This window comes from Sinocyclocheilus rhinocerous, unplaced genomic scaffold, assembly GCF_001515625.1.
Source record: "Sinocyclocheilus rhinocerous isolate Xijiao unplaced genomic scaffold, SAMN03320098_v1.1 scaffold515, whole genome shotgun sequence".
NCBI classification, from domain to species: domain Eukaryota; kingdom Metazoa; phylum Chordata; class Actinopteri; order Cypriniformes; family Cyprinidae; genus Sinocyclocheilus; species Sinocyclocheilus rhinocerous.
The window spans coordinates 776,823-794,748 of record NW_015660140.1 but is presented as its reverse complement, the minus strand read 5'-3'; the positions used below and the strand labels follow the sequence as shown (position 1 = coordinate 794,748).

Sequence of the window (17,926 nt, the reverse complement as noted above, 5' to 3'; positions counted from 1 at the left end):
CAAAAAACTACATCCAAATATCACGGTTTTCCACAAATAAGAAAAAATACATTTGCAAATTGTATCAGTTTCTTTAAAAACACATGGTTTACATAAAATCTTTTATGTATTTATAATTTGAAAGCAAACAAATAACCCTGTTTAGGAAAGGGACATCATACCTTTCAGAAAATATAATTTGCATCTTAATATTGCAATGAAAACGTGTTTAACAGTAATATATGTGTCCATGACAGGGTGGACATATCGTATGGTTTATGCTTCGAATAATGACCCATAATTATCTAAAAAAATGTGTGGGAGCTCAGATAATATATTTCTATAGTACTTAAGTGTCTACTGTTTGTGACATGACAAAAAGCGAATGGGAAATTCCATGATAACTTAAAATAAAAATGGCTATGAAAGGGTGTGTTATATTAGGCTAAGTTTTTATATTCATAACAAAAGCATTACTTGGCTCTTTAGATACATTTTCTAGAGTTTTTTTTTAGTTTTGTATAAGGGGATGCGTGTTATTTTGCTATGTCCCATGTACTGCTCATTAAATTTGAATGAGAGTAGAATATAGCCAAATCATAAAATTAAAAAATTATCCTATTAATATTTTGTTAAAAAAAAAAAAAAGTAAACTCAATTTGAGTGTATTGATCATTTGGTAATAAAAATTAAACCAAAATGTTTGAGTATTGTGAGGGTTGAAAGGCACTCTATGGTGATATTGACCCAATAATATACACTGAAAATGAAAAATGTTAACAAATGCATTTTGGCCTATATATTTCTCTAATTATTTTGTGCATCTCAAGATCGGTATTGATTGGTGTAATTATTTATTGTGATTTTTTGAAGTTGATATTGTCATTAATATTATCAGATAGGGCTGCTCATTGGAGTCTTATTATATTGCTGTAATGAGACTCTCACAATAAGTCTCAGTTCACTGTAATGCACTGCCGCCATTGACTTGCTTTATGATTAATATTCCAAACAGAGGCTGTTAACAAGAGAAAAGAGATGCATATTTATTTGATAGACTTTATTGTGAGTGTATTGATCATTTGGTAAAAAAAAAAAATATTTTTATTTAATAAAAAAGAAGAGTTTGTCCATGTCCCTTGAATGGTTGTCCACCCTGTCATATTGGGGAATCTGCCCCTTTAAGAAAAGGCCATCCCCTTTAGTGACATTAGGACAACAGAATTTTTGTCTCTTAAGTGGTGGGAACTTCAACAGCTGAGGTGAATAATTTAGTGACTTTTCAACTAACACATTTTTTTCGTATGAGTTTGCTTACTTGCTTTGACAAAGCTTAACATGTCCACCCTGTCGGCATAAAATATGCTGGAAGTGATTAGAATACAGTATTTTCAAAATATGTAGGTTTAAATATACCAAATTCTCTTCAACAACCAGATTAAGCTACATTGAAGATCACATCAAAGTTGCATCTGTTTGTGTAATACTACACAATGTTTAACAATATTTCTAATTTTAATAGAATTTAAGACTATAATTCTATATATTTGTGATTCAATGTTATATCTTCCTTTCGTTATACAATTGGCAGGCATGAACAGACAATAAAATTCACTGAGAATCAAACAGTCAAACCTATTTAGAAATTATGACCCATTTGAATAAATTTTCTTTAAAAGGAGATAATTCTTCTGAATAGGCTATATAAAAAAGAAAGTACACAAATGTAAATATGCCAAAAAACTTAAACCAAATCATGAAGTACAAACCTCAGGCATGGGTTCCATAAGTACTGCAACATTCAAATAAATTACTGAAATTTCATTTGCCCCCAAAACTTGATTGCATCAGTGATACAGTTATTCATTAGACATTTATTAAAGCCATCATTAAACATACATATCTATCCTAACTGTTAACCACATAGAAGAGCACTGAAAGTTTGCCTGAGCCACAACAATATCACGGAGGACCATCTAGATAATCACATATGTGAACCAGTCAAGCCACTTACAATCATATCAATGGACACACTGAAGATGAGTTTTAACAACTGCATTTGTCACAAAACGGGTCAAATAAAGAACACAGACCTGTTAGGTTTAGTTTACAGTGGAGATATTGCACAACCTATATCACATCCGATTGAAGTAAAATCCTGTTTTACACAAGACCCACAACGATCACCTTTTGAGGATCAAATCAAATACAGGACGTTTGCATCGTTTGTTGAGTTAAGATCTGTACAACACTTCTATTTGGTTTAGACAGTTTACGGTACAACATTCCATTATACATATATATACACATTAACGCACCATTTGTCACAAAAGGATCACTGTGAATACACAACAGGCTGGTGAGCGGGAAAGCAGGGGAGGTTTCGGGATTGGATCAGGACTCCTTGACTAAATATATTGCCTAAAACACACCAGTATTGGGATGTTTTATCCTCACTCGTGGAAGACACTGCCGGTTCAGCTCTAAACTCCTTGGGTATGGCGAGAAGTTTCAGGAGTAGTTGGTTTAAGGATCCACATTGTGTAACTGGGATCACACTGGGACATACTAAATGCGGTTTAGTCTAAAACCCAACATGTGACGAGCATCTTCTCTAAAGATGATCTTTTTGTGAAGACGTTTGCTGCTGATGGCATCCTTGGCTTTGTATTTTGGCTTTGCGTTTTCATAGGGCCCGAGTGTAATGAACAAGCAGCTCCAAACACCTACATGCTCATCCAGGCATGCAAAACATACCTTCTCTTGATGCAACAAACCTTCCTGAGCTTTCAACCATCTCATATGTTCTCAAGTGTTACAGTATTAGTGTGCAAACATGTTTATGTAGCAATCGAATACATTCGACGGATTCCTCCCTTTACTGGCCTTCGCAATCAGTAACTCTCTACAGTAATGGGTTGGAAGACCTGATCAATGACGCTAGGTCATTGCGTCTTTCTCTTCAGGACATCCCTGAGACATATGTGATTGCACAAAACCAATCTCTTTTTGTATGCCTATCTGGCTAAGGCATATTCAACACATCGGAGGGTGTACCATTGTGTGTGTTTTGTCAGGAAAAGGGACGTCAGGGAAGCAGCGACAGCTTGCTCACGAAAAAGAAACAACGTTTTCACTACAACTACCTTATTTAGGTGCAACGACACAACACAAAGCAAGACCACCCACATTGTGCGACTACGTTCTCCTTAAGTGACATGCAAGTATCGCAAGTGGCTAGTGCTAACAGCCGAGGGGGTTAGTTTCGATGATGGAAGCTTGTGCAAAATTTAAACAACGTCACAATGGGTCATCATTGCAAAATCCAAAATCCTGCTCAAGCATGTAAAATACGGAACGATAAACCATTCGGTTACAGTACAATGTGACGCACGGTTAAAATCATTAGATGGTGCCCCTTATTGTAACAGAACATGCTTCAGACAATTAGCAGACATACTTCAGATATCATATATCTGAGAGAGCGTGGCGGTGGATGGTTTTACAACAAAATGTCCACCAAAACTTTTCATTTTCAAAAAGAATCTAGGATTATAAGTTAATAATAGGAGACTGGAATGAATAGGCAAGATTTAGCACGTGTGCTAAGTGTATGTTGGTCCAGTCACTGTGTAGGTAGTGTAAAAGGGTGCGTGCGAGTGTTTCTGTGTGTGGTATTTTATTTTCACACCTCCCTCCATCAGTTGGACTCGAAAAACTGGGAATGTGTCTAAAGAATTCAGTTATGTTAAAAGATTTAACTGCAGTAATGCTGTGATTTCTCACTTCATATTGCAGTCTTTATCAGTGCAGGCAGTGTTTTATTAATGTTGCATTGCAAATTGACGTGCACAGATCTGATGTGCACTGCAATGTGTGATATAATTGGTCCTTTCTGTGTATAATTGACGAGTGTCTGTGTTTGCATGTTTTTTTAGAGACTCCATAACCTCTCTGTCTGTGTGTGTGTTTGTGTGTCTGTGTGTGTGTGTGTGTGTGTTTATTCCACGGAGAAGAGGCTTGCAAAGGATTTCCGAAGGTTGCGGATGGTCTCAGCCTTGGCTTCGTCCTGACTAGGACTTTGGTGCTGGGCGGCCGGCGTTTCTGGAATGTTGAATGTATTGGTAAGAGACTGGGATTTGCTACAAAGAGAAGAAGTGGCAATAAAGGAGAGGAAGAGGCTATTAAAGTCATGCAGCAAACCCATGGAGACGGCTTTATAAAGGTATGGCAGAGAAAAATAAATAAGCTGTGAGAGAGAGAGAGAGAGAGAATGAAATTCAAATGCTTTCTTTTGTGTCATTCATTTAAGCAATCATGACTCAAGTGCAATGTTTACATCAGCCTTTGGACTTATGAGAAATGGCATCTCTGGATGTAGAGACATGCACTTTACTCTGCGTCATTGTTTATTCTGGGCCACTATTCCTTAATAAAGAACCAAGTGCAAAGGCACATCTCTGGAACATAAATAAATAGTATGTTTTCTTGTTTTTTTTTGGGGAAGAATCAGTTTTATATTGTATTAGTCACCTTAGAACTTAATTGAGGAATAGTGGGAATAAGATGATCACATTCATACTTGCTGACAATCGCTTGACAGTGAAAATAGATCAAATGCACATTTCCGTTCAGAAAAATGCAGTTTCCACTATCAAGTGCATGAATGGTTTGGGTGTAAGACTGAAGGAAGCCATCTTTGGCATGCAAAATACCAGATCATCTAGTGTGCATTCTGTATCTCCATTGTTTTAATTAGGCGTCTGCCTATATGTATAAGCCACATTTATCATTATCACCATTATTGTAAAATGTCATTATTATCATCACCATTATCAAAATCTGTTTATAACTATTTAAAGTCATTAAAGTCGTCATAGTATGCTTTGCAACATCTGTTCAGGAGCTTTTGGACGTGTTTATCCATTAATTTCATGCTCATCTGATGCATAGTTGGTAGTAGCTAATACACTCATGGCCAAAATATGGAATATATACTAAAAATGTATTAGATTTCAGGCAATTTTCCATTAGGCATTATCCAATTTTTGGAGCTTGCACAATTCCTATTTTGAAAAACGAAGATATTGTGATAGCTGTGTGAATTAGTAAGAACAATACAGGGTATAATGGCATCGTAATTGGCTGGCAAGTCAAGAAATGACCAATCAGACCAGTAATTAGCTGGTCAATCAGACCAGTAATTAGCCATCCAGTCTCTTATATAAAAAATAGCATTACCATGACATCACTGTGTAAAACATAGGTTTTCTGATGAATCACACTTCATTTGAACTATCCCAATACCCATGTTGAAATCTACTCATACAGCGCTTCCCATCCTGCAGCTGTCACTGTGTTCTAACTAAGACATTTAAATGCATAGTAAATTAACATTTTAAAATACATTTAAACACTTTAAAATACATTTAAACATTTTAAAATACATTTGATTGTGAATCTAAATCAAACCGGGAGGTCTGTGTTTATAACCTATACAGCATTTACCCCAATAGGTTTCCCCTAACTCACACAGTCACTGTCAATCAGCACCATCAACTTGTCATGCGATTATAGAATTTTACAATGTAGCAGAGGAGAATGGCCACCATCTATCTGATGTAGTCATTTGCGTGGGTAATGAAACATCATCAATAAATGGAAAAACAAGCCCAGATGCTAATGAATCATAAAAACCTTCACATCCAGTCAACTAAACATACAAATATGACATGACAGAGGACAAAAAACATCTTACTTAAGCTGCGGCGATCCACTCAGAGCCGGGTGATCAGGACTTGGTTTCTGTGGAGGTGTGGGTTTCTGCTGCAGGGGAGGTCGTGCACCTCCTGGACCTCCCTGGCCCTGTGCAGTAGGCCGTGGTTGCTGAGTGGTAGGAGGGCGGGGACTGCCCTGCTGTTGCGGGGCTGGTTGAGGGGCGTCCTGGCTCGGCTGTGACCCACCCTGGGTGGGCTGCCTGGTTGGCTGGCCTTGTCTTGGCTGTTGAGGCCTCTGCTGAGGCTGGCCAGCTGGTTTGGGACCCTGGCCACCAGTTTGAGGCCTCTGTTGCGGACCACCTTGCTGGGGCCTCAGTGACTGAGGAGAGCCACCCGGGCCACGCTGGGCGGGACCCTGTGCTGTGGGGGGCCTCTGCTGACCTGCGGCCCCTTGACTGGCTTGTCGCTGTGGGGGATGATTGGGCCGGGTTTGTTGGGCAGGGGGGTTCTGGGCATTAGGACTGGTCACAGACTGGGTTTGGGCAGGGGGCTGGCCCTGGGGAGAGGGACGCTGTTGGGGTGGGGCTCCTTGACGAGCAGCAGTAGTGCTAGCAGCTGCTTGTTGTGGACCTCCTAAAAACAGAGCTTATTTTTACTGTGTAAACAAGTTGTAATATAAGCATATAAGCACAAACTATTAAACACAAACTATTAACCCTTTTATCCAGAGATCTATTGGTTTTTAGAAATATCTGTCTTAATTTACTCACGCTCATGTCATTCCAAACCTGTATGACTTCCTTTTTCTGTTTGCTGAATGTCTAAAGTCTCTATTTTGCATACAGTAATAGTAATTAGTGATTTTTGCCATAAAGGCCCATTCACATCAAGATGGAAGCTTGTTACAAAAATTTGGTGCGAGAAAACATTTTAATTTGAATCAACAGCTGTTAAGATATCAGTTCAGAGCAACACAAACACTTGTGTGCCATCATGAGAATTTTTTTATTTTATTACAGAGAAGTATTCGACTCTCTTTTCCATCGCACCGCAAAGAAAATTGGCCAAACAGTAAGATTTGCGCTATTGGTCATGCCTAGAGAGATGTTGCTGTAAAATGACTTTGTGGTGCTCACAAACAGAGTATCTTGCTAAGCAACCATGAATAACAGAGGAAGAATCTGGAATCGGCAGTGAAGATGGATATTGAGCAGCTGAAGTATTTTGGTGTTGGCATGTAATACAAAAATAGGATTAACTAAAGTCTGAGTAAACAAAGAAAATATTCACTTTGTTAGAGCACATTACTAGTCTTGTGATGAGCAATTAACCTGTGAAAGTTTGTTTTCGTAATCTTTTGTCAAAATCTAAAAATTCTGGAATGCCATTCCTTCTTTGATGATGTCAGTTGAACAGGCCCTAAATCATTAAAAAAATTACTTTAAGCCACCCAGAAGCTATATTTCAAGATATTGTTCAAGGCTTGTGTGATAAACAGACCAAAACTTAACATGTTATTCACTAAAAATGTTTCCCACTCAGATTAGCAGCAACCAATAATATCTGGCATCAATTATGTCAAACCTGTTGCAGTGTATCTTCATATGGCATATTTGAAAGCTATGGGGTGGAGAAAGATTTTGAGTAATAATGATGTTTATTTATGTAGCTTATTCCCCCATAAAACTATTGTATGATTTCATAAGATTTCTGATAAGTTGTATGTACTATCTTCATGGTGCCCTTTTGTGGTACAAAATGACTATTTAGGAGTTTGGCAGTAAAAATCACTGTTTACTTTCATAGTATGTAAAATCACAGCTTAAGGATTCTTCAGAATATCTCATTATGTGTTCAACACAAGCAAGAAAGTCATACAAAATGTGAAGGTGAGTTAATGATGAATGAATTTGCATTATTGAATTATGCCTAAAAGGTTGGCTTATTATTGCAGTGTAATCCCTTACCCTGTGGAGGAGGGCGCTGTTGTGCCTGGGGGACTCTAGACTGAGAGATGGGTTGAGGTGAAACAGCTGGGACCTAAAATACACAACAAACATAGGAAGGCAGAGGATATCAGAAACCAAACCACACAGAAACAGAATGCTGGCACATACAAATTTCAGTGCAAGTTTTAGTATTTTTAGAAACACTAGTCACTTTTTAGTCACTTTTTTGGGGTCACTTTCATTAAAAAAACTTTCAAACGCCTGTAACCTCAAAAAGTGCTGAGCATCACTATAGAAACATAAATAAATGGCTGATGCCAACAAAAGTGCAGTCATTAATCTTCAGGCAATCAGTTTAGCACAAATGTGGAGGGAATTAAACCAAGCGATTTGATGCAGAGGTGATGAGAGATGATGTCTGAGTCTTTAGCTTATGCATTAAAGGCATTTCTCACTCTCTCATTCTCTCCCATCTGTGTGGCTATGAATCATTACAATCACAGCTTTGGGAATAATGGAGGATAGCAGTCTCGGCACTGTAATCAAAAAGGATCTCAGACTCAAGCTGTGACTACAAGTTTTGCATATTTCTGCTGAACAAGTTGACAATAAATACTGACTGGTGGGAGGAAACTACACCATTTTATTGTATTACTCAGCAGCTTTGCACTGCTTAATGTTGCATAATCAGAAATTACAGTTTTTATATGCATGCTTTTAGATCAGATATGCTATCAAGCAGTAGCAATATTTTGAGTGGCCAACCGAACTGCTCATTAAAATTTGATCTTTGATTTTGCATGGAGCAAAGCTTTTTTAACATCTCACATGAGAATATACAACTTTTCACACAAATGATGATTACAGGGGCAGATTATTGATTCATAAATACTTATTTTTGCACTGTTCCTTGCAGAAAAACACTTTTTCTGTAGTGCATGATTTGTAAATGAATACATCTTGGCATTTGCATCACATAACCAGCTCCATATGCATGTATTTTCTGATGTAGTAAACTTTCTCAGCAGCTCACCTGGTACAGCATTGCATTTGCTCCTGTGACACACGAGTTACAATAAAAGAGCTCAGAGACTTGTAGAAGCAAGCTAAAATTGCATGGTTGTTTCAGCAAATGCATTATTTATCTCACGTTTGTTTAGTTATTTTGTTATCTGACATTTCATTTCTAAAATGCTGCATTACGTACAACAACATTGTAACAAAACGTTGTCTGATTCACGTTCATCTGTTGCAGATAATACTGGACATGCTTTTAGAGCCACTCACAGACATTTCACTCTGAAACAAAGCGTATAAGAAGCAACGCAATATCATTTTGCAGAAATATCACCACAGACACGTTCTTGTTTTCAGGTCTAGGTTGAGAATATATGAGGATGTTTTGAAGCGAGTGTGTTAACCTGAGAACGGACTGGAGTGGGAGCTGAAGTGCGTGCCACAGTCTGGTTCATTTTAGCCACAACAAGATCAGCTATTAGAGCCCGGTCCTCATCCTGCTGGTCTCCTATGAGAGGCATTGAGCAGCCCACGACCTATTAGACACACACACACAGAGTGTTTGCCCAGGGCATTAAGGATATTTCATAGAGCTATTTTAAAAACTGATTGTTTTTGCAGATGTTGTTACCTCTATGATGTAATCTCGACCGTCTTTACCATGCAATGCCTCTACAGCGCATATATCAAGACCTCCGAAAACCTCAGAGCATACGTCCACCCACATACGATACCTGCAGGGAAAATCGCAAATGATGACCTTGTGCATTCCACTAAAAGCATCCACCCACACTGTTGCCCAGTGTAAACAAGGGAATCAGGATTACTGTAGAGCAAGACTTAATATTTGGCTTAGTATCATCGACTGCTTTGATTGAAAATCCTCTAGCAAACTAAACTCTTACTTGTTACTTGTTCAGTGTAGGCTTTTCCTGAAAAACAATTCCATCATCAATAATATAGTTTTTTTTTTTTTATCTGTAAATGACTTTTACATTATTATGATAATTAGGGCTGCACAATTTATTGAAATAAAACCAAAATTGTGATATGGCTCAATTAATTAAATGTATGTAAGTCATATTTAATAATAAAATAGATATATTTAAAATCACAAATGTTTTGGCCAAATTATGTAGCAAGAAGCAAACGAGGAACTTTTTATTTTTTATTTTTTCTGCATTCTAACTAAAATTGAATGTCATAAATGGCTAATTTGACATACTTTACATGTCAAATTATGTGAAACCAGAAACCTCAACATACAAATTATTTCAGTAAATACAATGCAATTTTCAGCATTGAATGAATTACTAATTAATTAACAAGTATATTATTATTACATTCAACATTTCTCTCGAATTTGAATTAAATGAGGTATTTTACAGGAAGAGTGGCATGTCCTATAGTGCTATCTACTAAGGCAGCTCACGAGGTTTTGGAAAAGAGCTATTAGCATGTGATATGCATAATACATAACATGTTGAATTATGCAAAATATGTCATTTTTAGATGAGCAAACATCTAATAAGGTTATCTGCTGCCATGTTATAGGAGCTGTATAATATGCCTTGTGTCGTGGAAGAAGGAACATCCGGTAAGATGTGTGTACCTGTCAGACATGGCCACCTGCTCTAACATGGCTGATCCAGTGTTGGTCTTCCAGTTGCCTGATATAGATGTCCTCCTGTCCAATAATACAACAGCAGGTATTACACAGTGTTTTACAATCAGTTCCAGTGATATTGTTAAAGGCATAGATTCCATCATGTCGTATTGACATGAAAACACTGCTATGGTTTTAGTCTCTTACATGTAGGCCTTGTAATTGTCACCGATTTTCTGGATTCGGATGTCATACTTGGCGTCAATAAAAGGCTCAGATGTGGCATACGTCTTTGTCAAAGCTACAACACTAGCAATGTCTTGGAAATCATATTGATTGTCCACTTTGACCTGTACAGAGAATTTGAATTGCACTGATATAGATGTAATCACAAAAAGACCAAACAATTCATACAATAATATATATAGGCTAGTTTGGACTTTTTACTTTTTACAGGAATGTCTAAGAAAGGGTTTCAATCATACCTTTCCCATGCCAGAGTGAGCATGACCCATCTTCACTACCACAGGAAAGCCAGGTGTGGTGATCTAATGATAAAAGAGATATATTACGATTTTTTTAAAGAAAATAATATAACACTTGTAACGTTACATTTCTATTTCAAATAAATGCTGTTGTTTTGAATGTACGATTCATCAAAGAATCCTGAAAGTTTCACAGTTTTCACAAAAATATTAAGCCACACAACTGTTTTCATAATATTAAGAAATGTTTCTCAGCATATTACAATGATTTTTGAAGGGTCATGTGACACTAAAGACTAGAGCAATGGTTGCTGAAAATTTAGCTTTGCGTCACAAGAATAAATTACATTTTAAAATATATTAAAATAGAAAACAGTTATTTTAAATTGTAATAAAATTGTACTATTTTACTATTTTTAATCAAATAAATGAATTCCTTCAAACCAAACCCAAACGTCTGAACGGTAGCATGTGTTTGTGTGTGTGTGTAGATATAAATATAGAATTCTATACATGCCATTACTCAACCATGTTTTTATTGCAAATGTTAATACGCAATATTGGCATGATATTTTTCTTATCTGAATGAATGATTTAACAGAAAATGACACCAACAACAAGTTGCTTTTCTTTGAATTGGTTATTAATAGGAGAATATGTTGCAGTCTCAGTGGTGCTTGATAGGCATCTTCTTTATATTGCTGCAGTAATTGAAATGCGAGAGCAAAATCTTTCTGCTCAGGGACAAAGTAAGCCCACTGAAAATTCAGGTTTGCATCAAAGGAATAAATTAAATTTTCAAATATATTAAAATAGAAAACAGTTATTTTAAATTGTAATAAAATTGTACTATTTTACTATTTTTAATCAAATAAATGAATTCCTTCAAACCAAACCCAAACGTCTGAACGGTAGCATGTGTTTGTGTGTGTGTGTAGATATAAATATAGAATTCTATACATGCCATTACTCAACCATGTTTTTATTGCAAATGTTAATACGCAATATTGGCATGATATTTTTCTTATCTGAATGAATGATTTAACAGAAAATGACACCAACAACAAGTTGCTTTTCTTTGAATTGGTTATTAATAGGAGAATATGTTGCAGTCTCAGTGGTGAGAGGAAAGGATTCTGGCAAAGAGTGTGTCTGGGATCATTTATGTGTGAAGATGCCTGCAGTGAAGGAATAGAAGGAGGTGGTGGCACTGTGATTTCTTTCCCAAATTGCACTGACTACTCTGAGACATATAGCCCTATAATTTCCGCGATGCGAAAACAGACTGGTTCGTAGAATCGTCATAAAAACGGAATTCCTATAGCCTAATGCGGACAGAATATGCCACATTTTGGACGAATACATCAAAAGTAGGTCAGTACACCATTCGATAATTAAATCTCTAATAAATCATGAATCGGTTAGTCGTGACTGGCAATGCTTCGGCTCGCGTGCTCTCCGCGCGAATCAATGTGTGAGAGAGAATGGAGTAGACTGTGGAAGCGCTCAGGTGGAGCAGAGAAGCAAAACTACTGTTCAAGGTTTCAACTGCAGGTCAGTTTCTTCTGTAAATATATGCTATTGTAGTTTTGTCTTTTTTTGAAAAGTAATCAAAAAGTAATCAAAAGTAATCAGTTACATTACTTTAATAAAGTAATTGAAAAAGTTACACTACTATTACATTTTAAATAGGGTAACTTGTAATCTGTAACCTGTTACATTTCCAAAGTAACCTTCCCAACACTGCACTGCAGCAAGCCTCCCCTCTCCTATTAAAACCTGAACTATGTCTATAAGAACTGTGCTGTACCAAACAATTATACTAGTCTGGAGTTTATGAAATTTCCAGTCTAGACAGGGCTATAACTATGCTAGGTTGAGTGGAGCAGTGCTGAACTGGGTCTTTTATGTTTTATGGTTTACTGCATCCAGGCACCGCTGTCCCTGCCACAGATGGGAGCTTTGTGCGGGGTCCAGTGGAACCGTCTAGACCCCTATAGCTCAGTGTTTACTGGTGAGGAGGGACAGGGACAGATGGTTAAACACTCACCATCTCCTTGTGGTTGGGGTAATAAACCTGGTCGATCAGTGGGAACTCCTCTGGACCCAACTGCTTGTACAATCTGGACAACTGAGCGAACTAATAGATGCGCGGCGACCCGCACACAGACATACATATATACACAAACATAGAGACATCTTTTATGCAGCAATAGTTACAGACATTTAATGGTAAAATTGTATGAAAGCCCTTTTGATAATGCTCTTCTCTTTTCTTCTCTTTTCTAACTGGAAACATGGAAACAGGGTTCCTACACTTTCAACCAATCATTTTTTTTCATGACCTTTTCAGTTGTTAAAAAAAACATTTTGATTGATTGTTTAAAATCATTTTGATTCATTTTGATGTTTGACAAATTAATTATTTAGTCTGATTTGTGAAGCAGCTTGACGTAATTCATTGAAAAGAATTGACTTAAAATTTATATATTTCTCACTATACAATATTAACATAAAGCTTGAACCTTTTTTTAGACTAGAGCTTGTAAATTGAATATAGAAATACAGACATTTTATAAGATTTTATGGTAACACAAATCCTTTATATATAATGCATTATCAGCTGACTCCACTGTGATGGTGATGTGACCCTGTCTCTCTCTCTCTCTCACACACACACACGTGCGCGCGCACCCACACACACACACACACATGATGTGCAAAACTCAGCATTTGAACAGTCAATAGCAAATACTTAAACTAATAACAAAACAGTAGCTGATTCAGAAGCGCCAGATTGTCATAGCAAAGTCAGAATTACCTCCTCTCCTAGGTTCACGAAACGGTCGTCCATAAAATGCATTGCTGTTCTGTTGTAAGTGATCTTAAAGATTCCTAAATGCATCTACTTTCGGAAGGCCAAATAAAGTGCTTTTGCTTTCGCCTAGAAACACACAGCGTCTCCCTGACATGGCTGCTTCAACACTAACTGCGGTTACTGAAACCACGCCTTCTTTCTTTGCGTGCACATTTGGGTGGCATTATGCAAATATTTCCACATAGTGAGGTAGATATGTGGGGGCGTGTTAGAACGAGCCGTTTTAGGGGGGCGTAGCAGAGTCTTAACTTTGATAAAGAATATCTCTTTGGTTTTGAGACTTTAGTCTTTGCAACTTCAGGGATCTTATCTATGCACAATCAGCTTGTAACACTCCAAAGAGAAAGGAAAACTTGAAATCGCATCATATGACCCCTTTAATGCTTTAATTATGCCTTGTAATGCACCTTATGATGTATTTATAATTGCATTATCTCATGAATAATTGTAACCACAATTATAATACATCATAATACTTATTTATTCATTGTTACCCTTTTAGAAAGTATAATGCATTAAAACAAAAGACAAACAAACCTTCAAATATTATAATGCATTTTAACTTTGGTTACAATTATTTATGAAATATGTAATTATAATATATATAATGCATACCTTTATAAGGCTTTAAGTAAAGTGTTACCAATTTGATTCATTTCTTTGATTTGGAAAACACTACTTTCCTTTACTTTGGGAATATGAAAATGTGTATTTTTTTTAATGAATGGAAACATATTAAAAATACATTATTAAATCCAATTGGATACATTAAGAACATCCCTAATTAGCTGATCGGTATGGATTGATGTATGCAGTGCTCACCATCCATGGTTTGTCACAGAAGTTGTAGACTGAGTGAAGGGAGTTGACACTGGGCAGACCAGCATACTGAAGTCCAATCACAATGTTTCTGTGGTCGCCATTCTTGGCCATACTAAAAGCATGCTGTCGCACCAGCACAAAATCTGGCTTGAAACACCTAAATGACCACAGAAATGTTAGTAATCATTTTAAGTAATTATACTTTGATTAATCAAAGCAAATCTATCTATTTATACAGTATATATACACAGAAGTATATGCAATACATATATGATCTTCAAATAAATCATCTTGATTGCTGCTCTAAATATTCCTAACATACATTAATTGTTTGCTGAATTAATCAACAAAGTAAGACCACTGAATTACATGTTTTCTCTGTGCAAAAAACAGATGTGAAACCTACTTTGTGATTTTGTTGCCATTGCGGATGGCCTCAATGTCCACGCTGTAGCTTCCCGTTGCGTGAACCACCAGATTAACCTCAGAGAAGTCAGCCTTGAAAATCAATGAAAATCACCAGATGGAATGAAAGGATCAATGCATGTGATCAGTAAAGTGGCGTTGTCAAAGCATTTATACTAAAACAGCACCTGAGGCCTGTGATGGGTTGCCAGTGTCGTTATGTTAAAACTATAAAAACTGCTTTTTAAAGCATACCATCCATATTTCCTTTTAAAGACAGGGTTTTTGACTGACATGTCATTAAAAAGTTCAAATCACAAAAGTGGAATTGTCAAAAGGCGTATTGAATCCTTGTGACTGCCTGGTATTCCAGAATGTTGCCAAAGTCTTACATAAATCCCTAGATTATTGTGTACTAATTACTAGTATTACATATAAAACTCTAACCAAACAAAAAATCAAGCAGTTGTTCAAAAACAAAATGTTTCTTCTGGTCGAAATTACTTTTGACTTATTGTAAAGCTGCCACCAAATCTGTCTCGTCCATGACTAATTATTTTAAAGGATATTATTCATTGACACAACAGATTAATTTTCTTTTATCCCTGTCTATAATAGATTAGATCTTGCATTTCATTACTAGAGACTGCTTTGATATATTGCCCCATCCCTTTTCACAAACACAAACAAATGCCACTGAAGAAATGACAGGCTCAATATTGCAATTGCAACTCAGAGTGATAACAATAATCTCTAGCCAGTTGATGTGTTTTAAGTCTAACATCTAATTCATTACACTGGCACATTGTTGAGTTGTACTGCTCTGTTAGTTTGGAAGAATAAAAAAAAGTCTCACCTGTTCTACTTTGATGTCAAATTCACCATGAACCTTTTTGCCTTTGAACACCTTTGCCCTGAAGAAATAAAGATGAAAAAGAAAACATTTTTGCACTTGTGAGTCATAGTTAAAAAAAAAAACTTAAACTGTGTGTACAAACTAGATTATGCAACAGTGAAATGGTGTGAAAATAATGTATTTCAAGTATTCATCAAGCATGAATTGTTTGTGTAAGGGATGCTGAGGAGTTTTGTTTCAGTGTCTGTAACTAGATTTCATGCAGCAAACTTAATAATAAAATTCAAATATTTATATGCTACTATTAACTTTAAATCCATTGTTTTTACACTTAGTCACTAAATAAAATAATTAGATGGATGGATGGAATGTTGCCTCCACTGAAAAGTTTATAAAATGCATATGAAATTAACTTTGTTGGTGGTGTTTTGGTTTTAATATTCCAGTAAATGTGTCACAAGCCCTCATGGGAAACAATGAGAGCAACATCACACACTTTAAAATTGTAAAGGTACTTGAGGCACCATATGGGGTTCCTCAGATCACCATACCAGAGGAAACTACTGGAGAACCTCCAGACATCCTAAGGGCAGTCCTCTTAGGAACCCATAAGTACTCTACACTGTCAGTCCCATTATAAAGGAAAGGCTTGCTCTTGAAATATATTTCTCAAAAAACATATAATTCCTTGATTATACATTATACAATAGGACATCTGAGCCATCCTGAAAGCGGTTCCTATAAGTTCTCCAGAGAGTTTCATCTGTGAAAACTCCAAAAGTGTCTCAATTACCTTGTCTTTTTCAAAGACTTTGTGTTAACACTATTTTTTCCCCCACGCACAGCCGGTCTACTCTTAAATCCATCAACGCAGAACCTTTTAATCTGAACTGAAAAGCTAATGTAATATACTTTGCCGTAGGGTCTTCTCCATTAACTGGCCGACTGAATTGTGAAATGCGCACAAACACACGCGCGGGCACACCCACAACTACACGGGCGCGCGTGCCAGAAAGGCCCATAGACTAATGAGTCACGACATTTGGATAGTGACTCTTTTTGGTCTGTATTAGCACGAGCTACACCTCAGGTGCGAGCCTGAAACGCGAAACAAACACTCGAATAATCTATTCATAAATCCAAGTCATACATTCAAAATACACAGGATCATATGCGTCTTACCAGTCTGTCTGCTGGTCATCAATGACCAGGAGGATCCTGGCGTTGCTCGAGCCGATTCCTCTCTCGGTGGCCTCGTTAAACGTAGCGGCGGCGGCGGCGGTGGTCTGTTTGACGGCGTTGGAAATGGAGGAAAAGAAGCCGGCGCCGGTAGACTGGCTGGGGGGTTGACGCATCTCTTGAGAGCCCGGCGAGAGCACCGGGGCTGGGCTCTGCTGCGGCGGATCGGGTCGCTGTAAATCGCTCATGTAGCCATTGGGCAAGTTGGACATGAAATTACTGTCCGATAGTCGACGTCGCAGGTAATTCATAGTGAAGATGAAAAGTGATGCGACGGTAAATTATTTCCCTGTAGGTTCTGCACGGCAAAAAAAATAAAAAATCCAAGACGAATGGAAAACCGATCAAGTATCTGATATCTAGGATGCAACCGAGCGTTTCAGTTTAAAACGAGACGCGAAAATGAGTCTATACGCAATTCTCCAGGGTGCACCTCGAAGCAAAGGTCGTGCTTCACAACATGCAAAGCTGCACTGCAACAAATGAAAGAAACCAAATCAACGCTTTAATAAAATCATGATTAAATATGCATAAATAAATACTCGTAATTAGCGTGATTGATTGACTTACATCACTCGTTCAACAATTGGCATTAAGATGTCATGCTCCTTGCATTGATGTTGAAGATGTTTAGGTCCTATTCCACGGGCGTGGAGAAAAACACTCGTAACGAAGAGGCACTTGTTAAAAGTGTGCTCGCTCGGTAAAGGTAGTAATTGTCATAAATGAAATTCGGTGAGGCAAAATCTCCGGCCAGATTCTCCGCGATCCGGTTGGGGCTTCGGAGGATGCAGGGATTGCATCACTCGTGCCATCCAATCCTAGTAATCCGCGCAGTGTTTTCCCTCGTCGTTTTTTCTGACCCATCATCAGTTTTTCCCGTTGCGCACGTTCTTTACGCACGGGACAGGTCCGGGATGTGTTGTTTAGATGCGTAAAATGATGAATGGAGAGGAGAGACGAATTTGGCATG

General features: G+C 37.4%; 1 protein-coding gene across 3 annotated transcripts; it reads right to left on the bottom strand.

Annotated features, from left to right (window-relative positions):
* Nucleotides 1–2,422: 2,422 nt before the first annotated feature.
* Nucleotides 2,423–17,744, bottom strand: LOC107724908 (synapsin-1-like). Of its 3 annotated transcripts, none has more exons than XM_016534008.1 (14): nucleotides 17,524–17,744; nucleotides 16,897–17,426; nucleotides 15,715–15,772; nucleotides 14,860–14,951; nucleotides 14,454–14,610; nucleotides 12,804–12,893; nucleotides 10,754–10,816; nucleotides 10,476–10,618; nucleotides 10,275–10,349; nucleotides 9,294–9,396; nucleotides 9,067–9,198; nucleotides 7,664–7,736; nucleotides 5,738–6,329; nucleotides 2,423–4,121 (listed from the first exon to the last, which is right to left on the bottom strand). In XM_016534008.1, the coding sequence occupies exons 2-14, from the start codon at nucleotides 17,202–17,204 to the stop codon at nucleotides 3,980–3,982; spliced, it is 2,028 nt and encodes a 675-aa protein (XP_016389494.1). In that variant the 5' UTR covers nucleotides 17,205–17,426; nucleotides 17,524–17,744; the 3' UTR covers nucleotides 2,423–3,979. The 3 variants fall into 3 exon arrangements, with proteins under 3 accessions (XP_016389494.1, XP_016389495.1, XP_016389496.1); XM_016534010.1 differs by having other exon boundaries at nucleotides 3,970–4,083; XM_016534009.1 differs by lacking the exon at nucleotides 17,524–17,744 and having other exon boundaries at nucleotides 16,897–17,477.
* Between the last annotated feature and the right edge of the window lie 182 nt (nucleotides 17,745–17,926).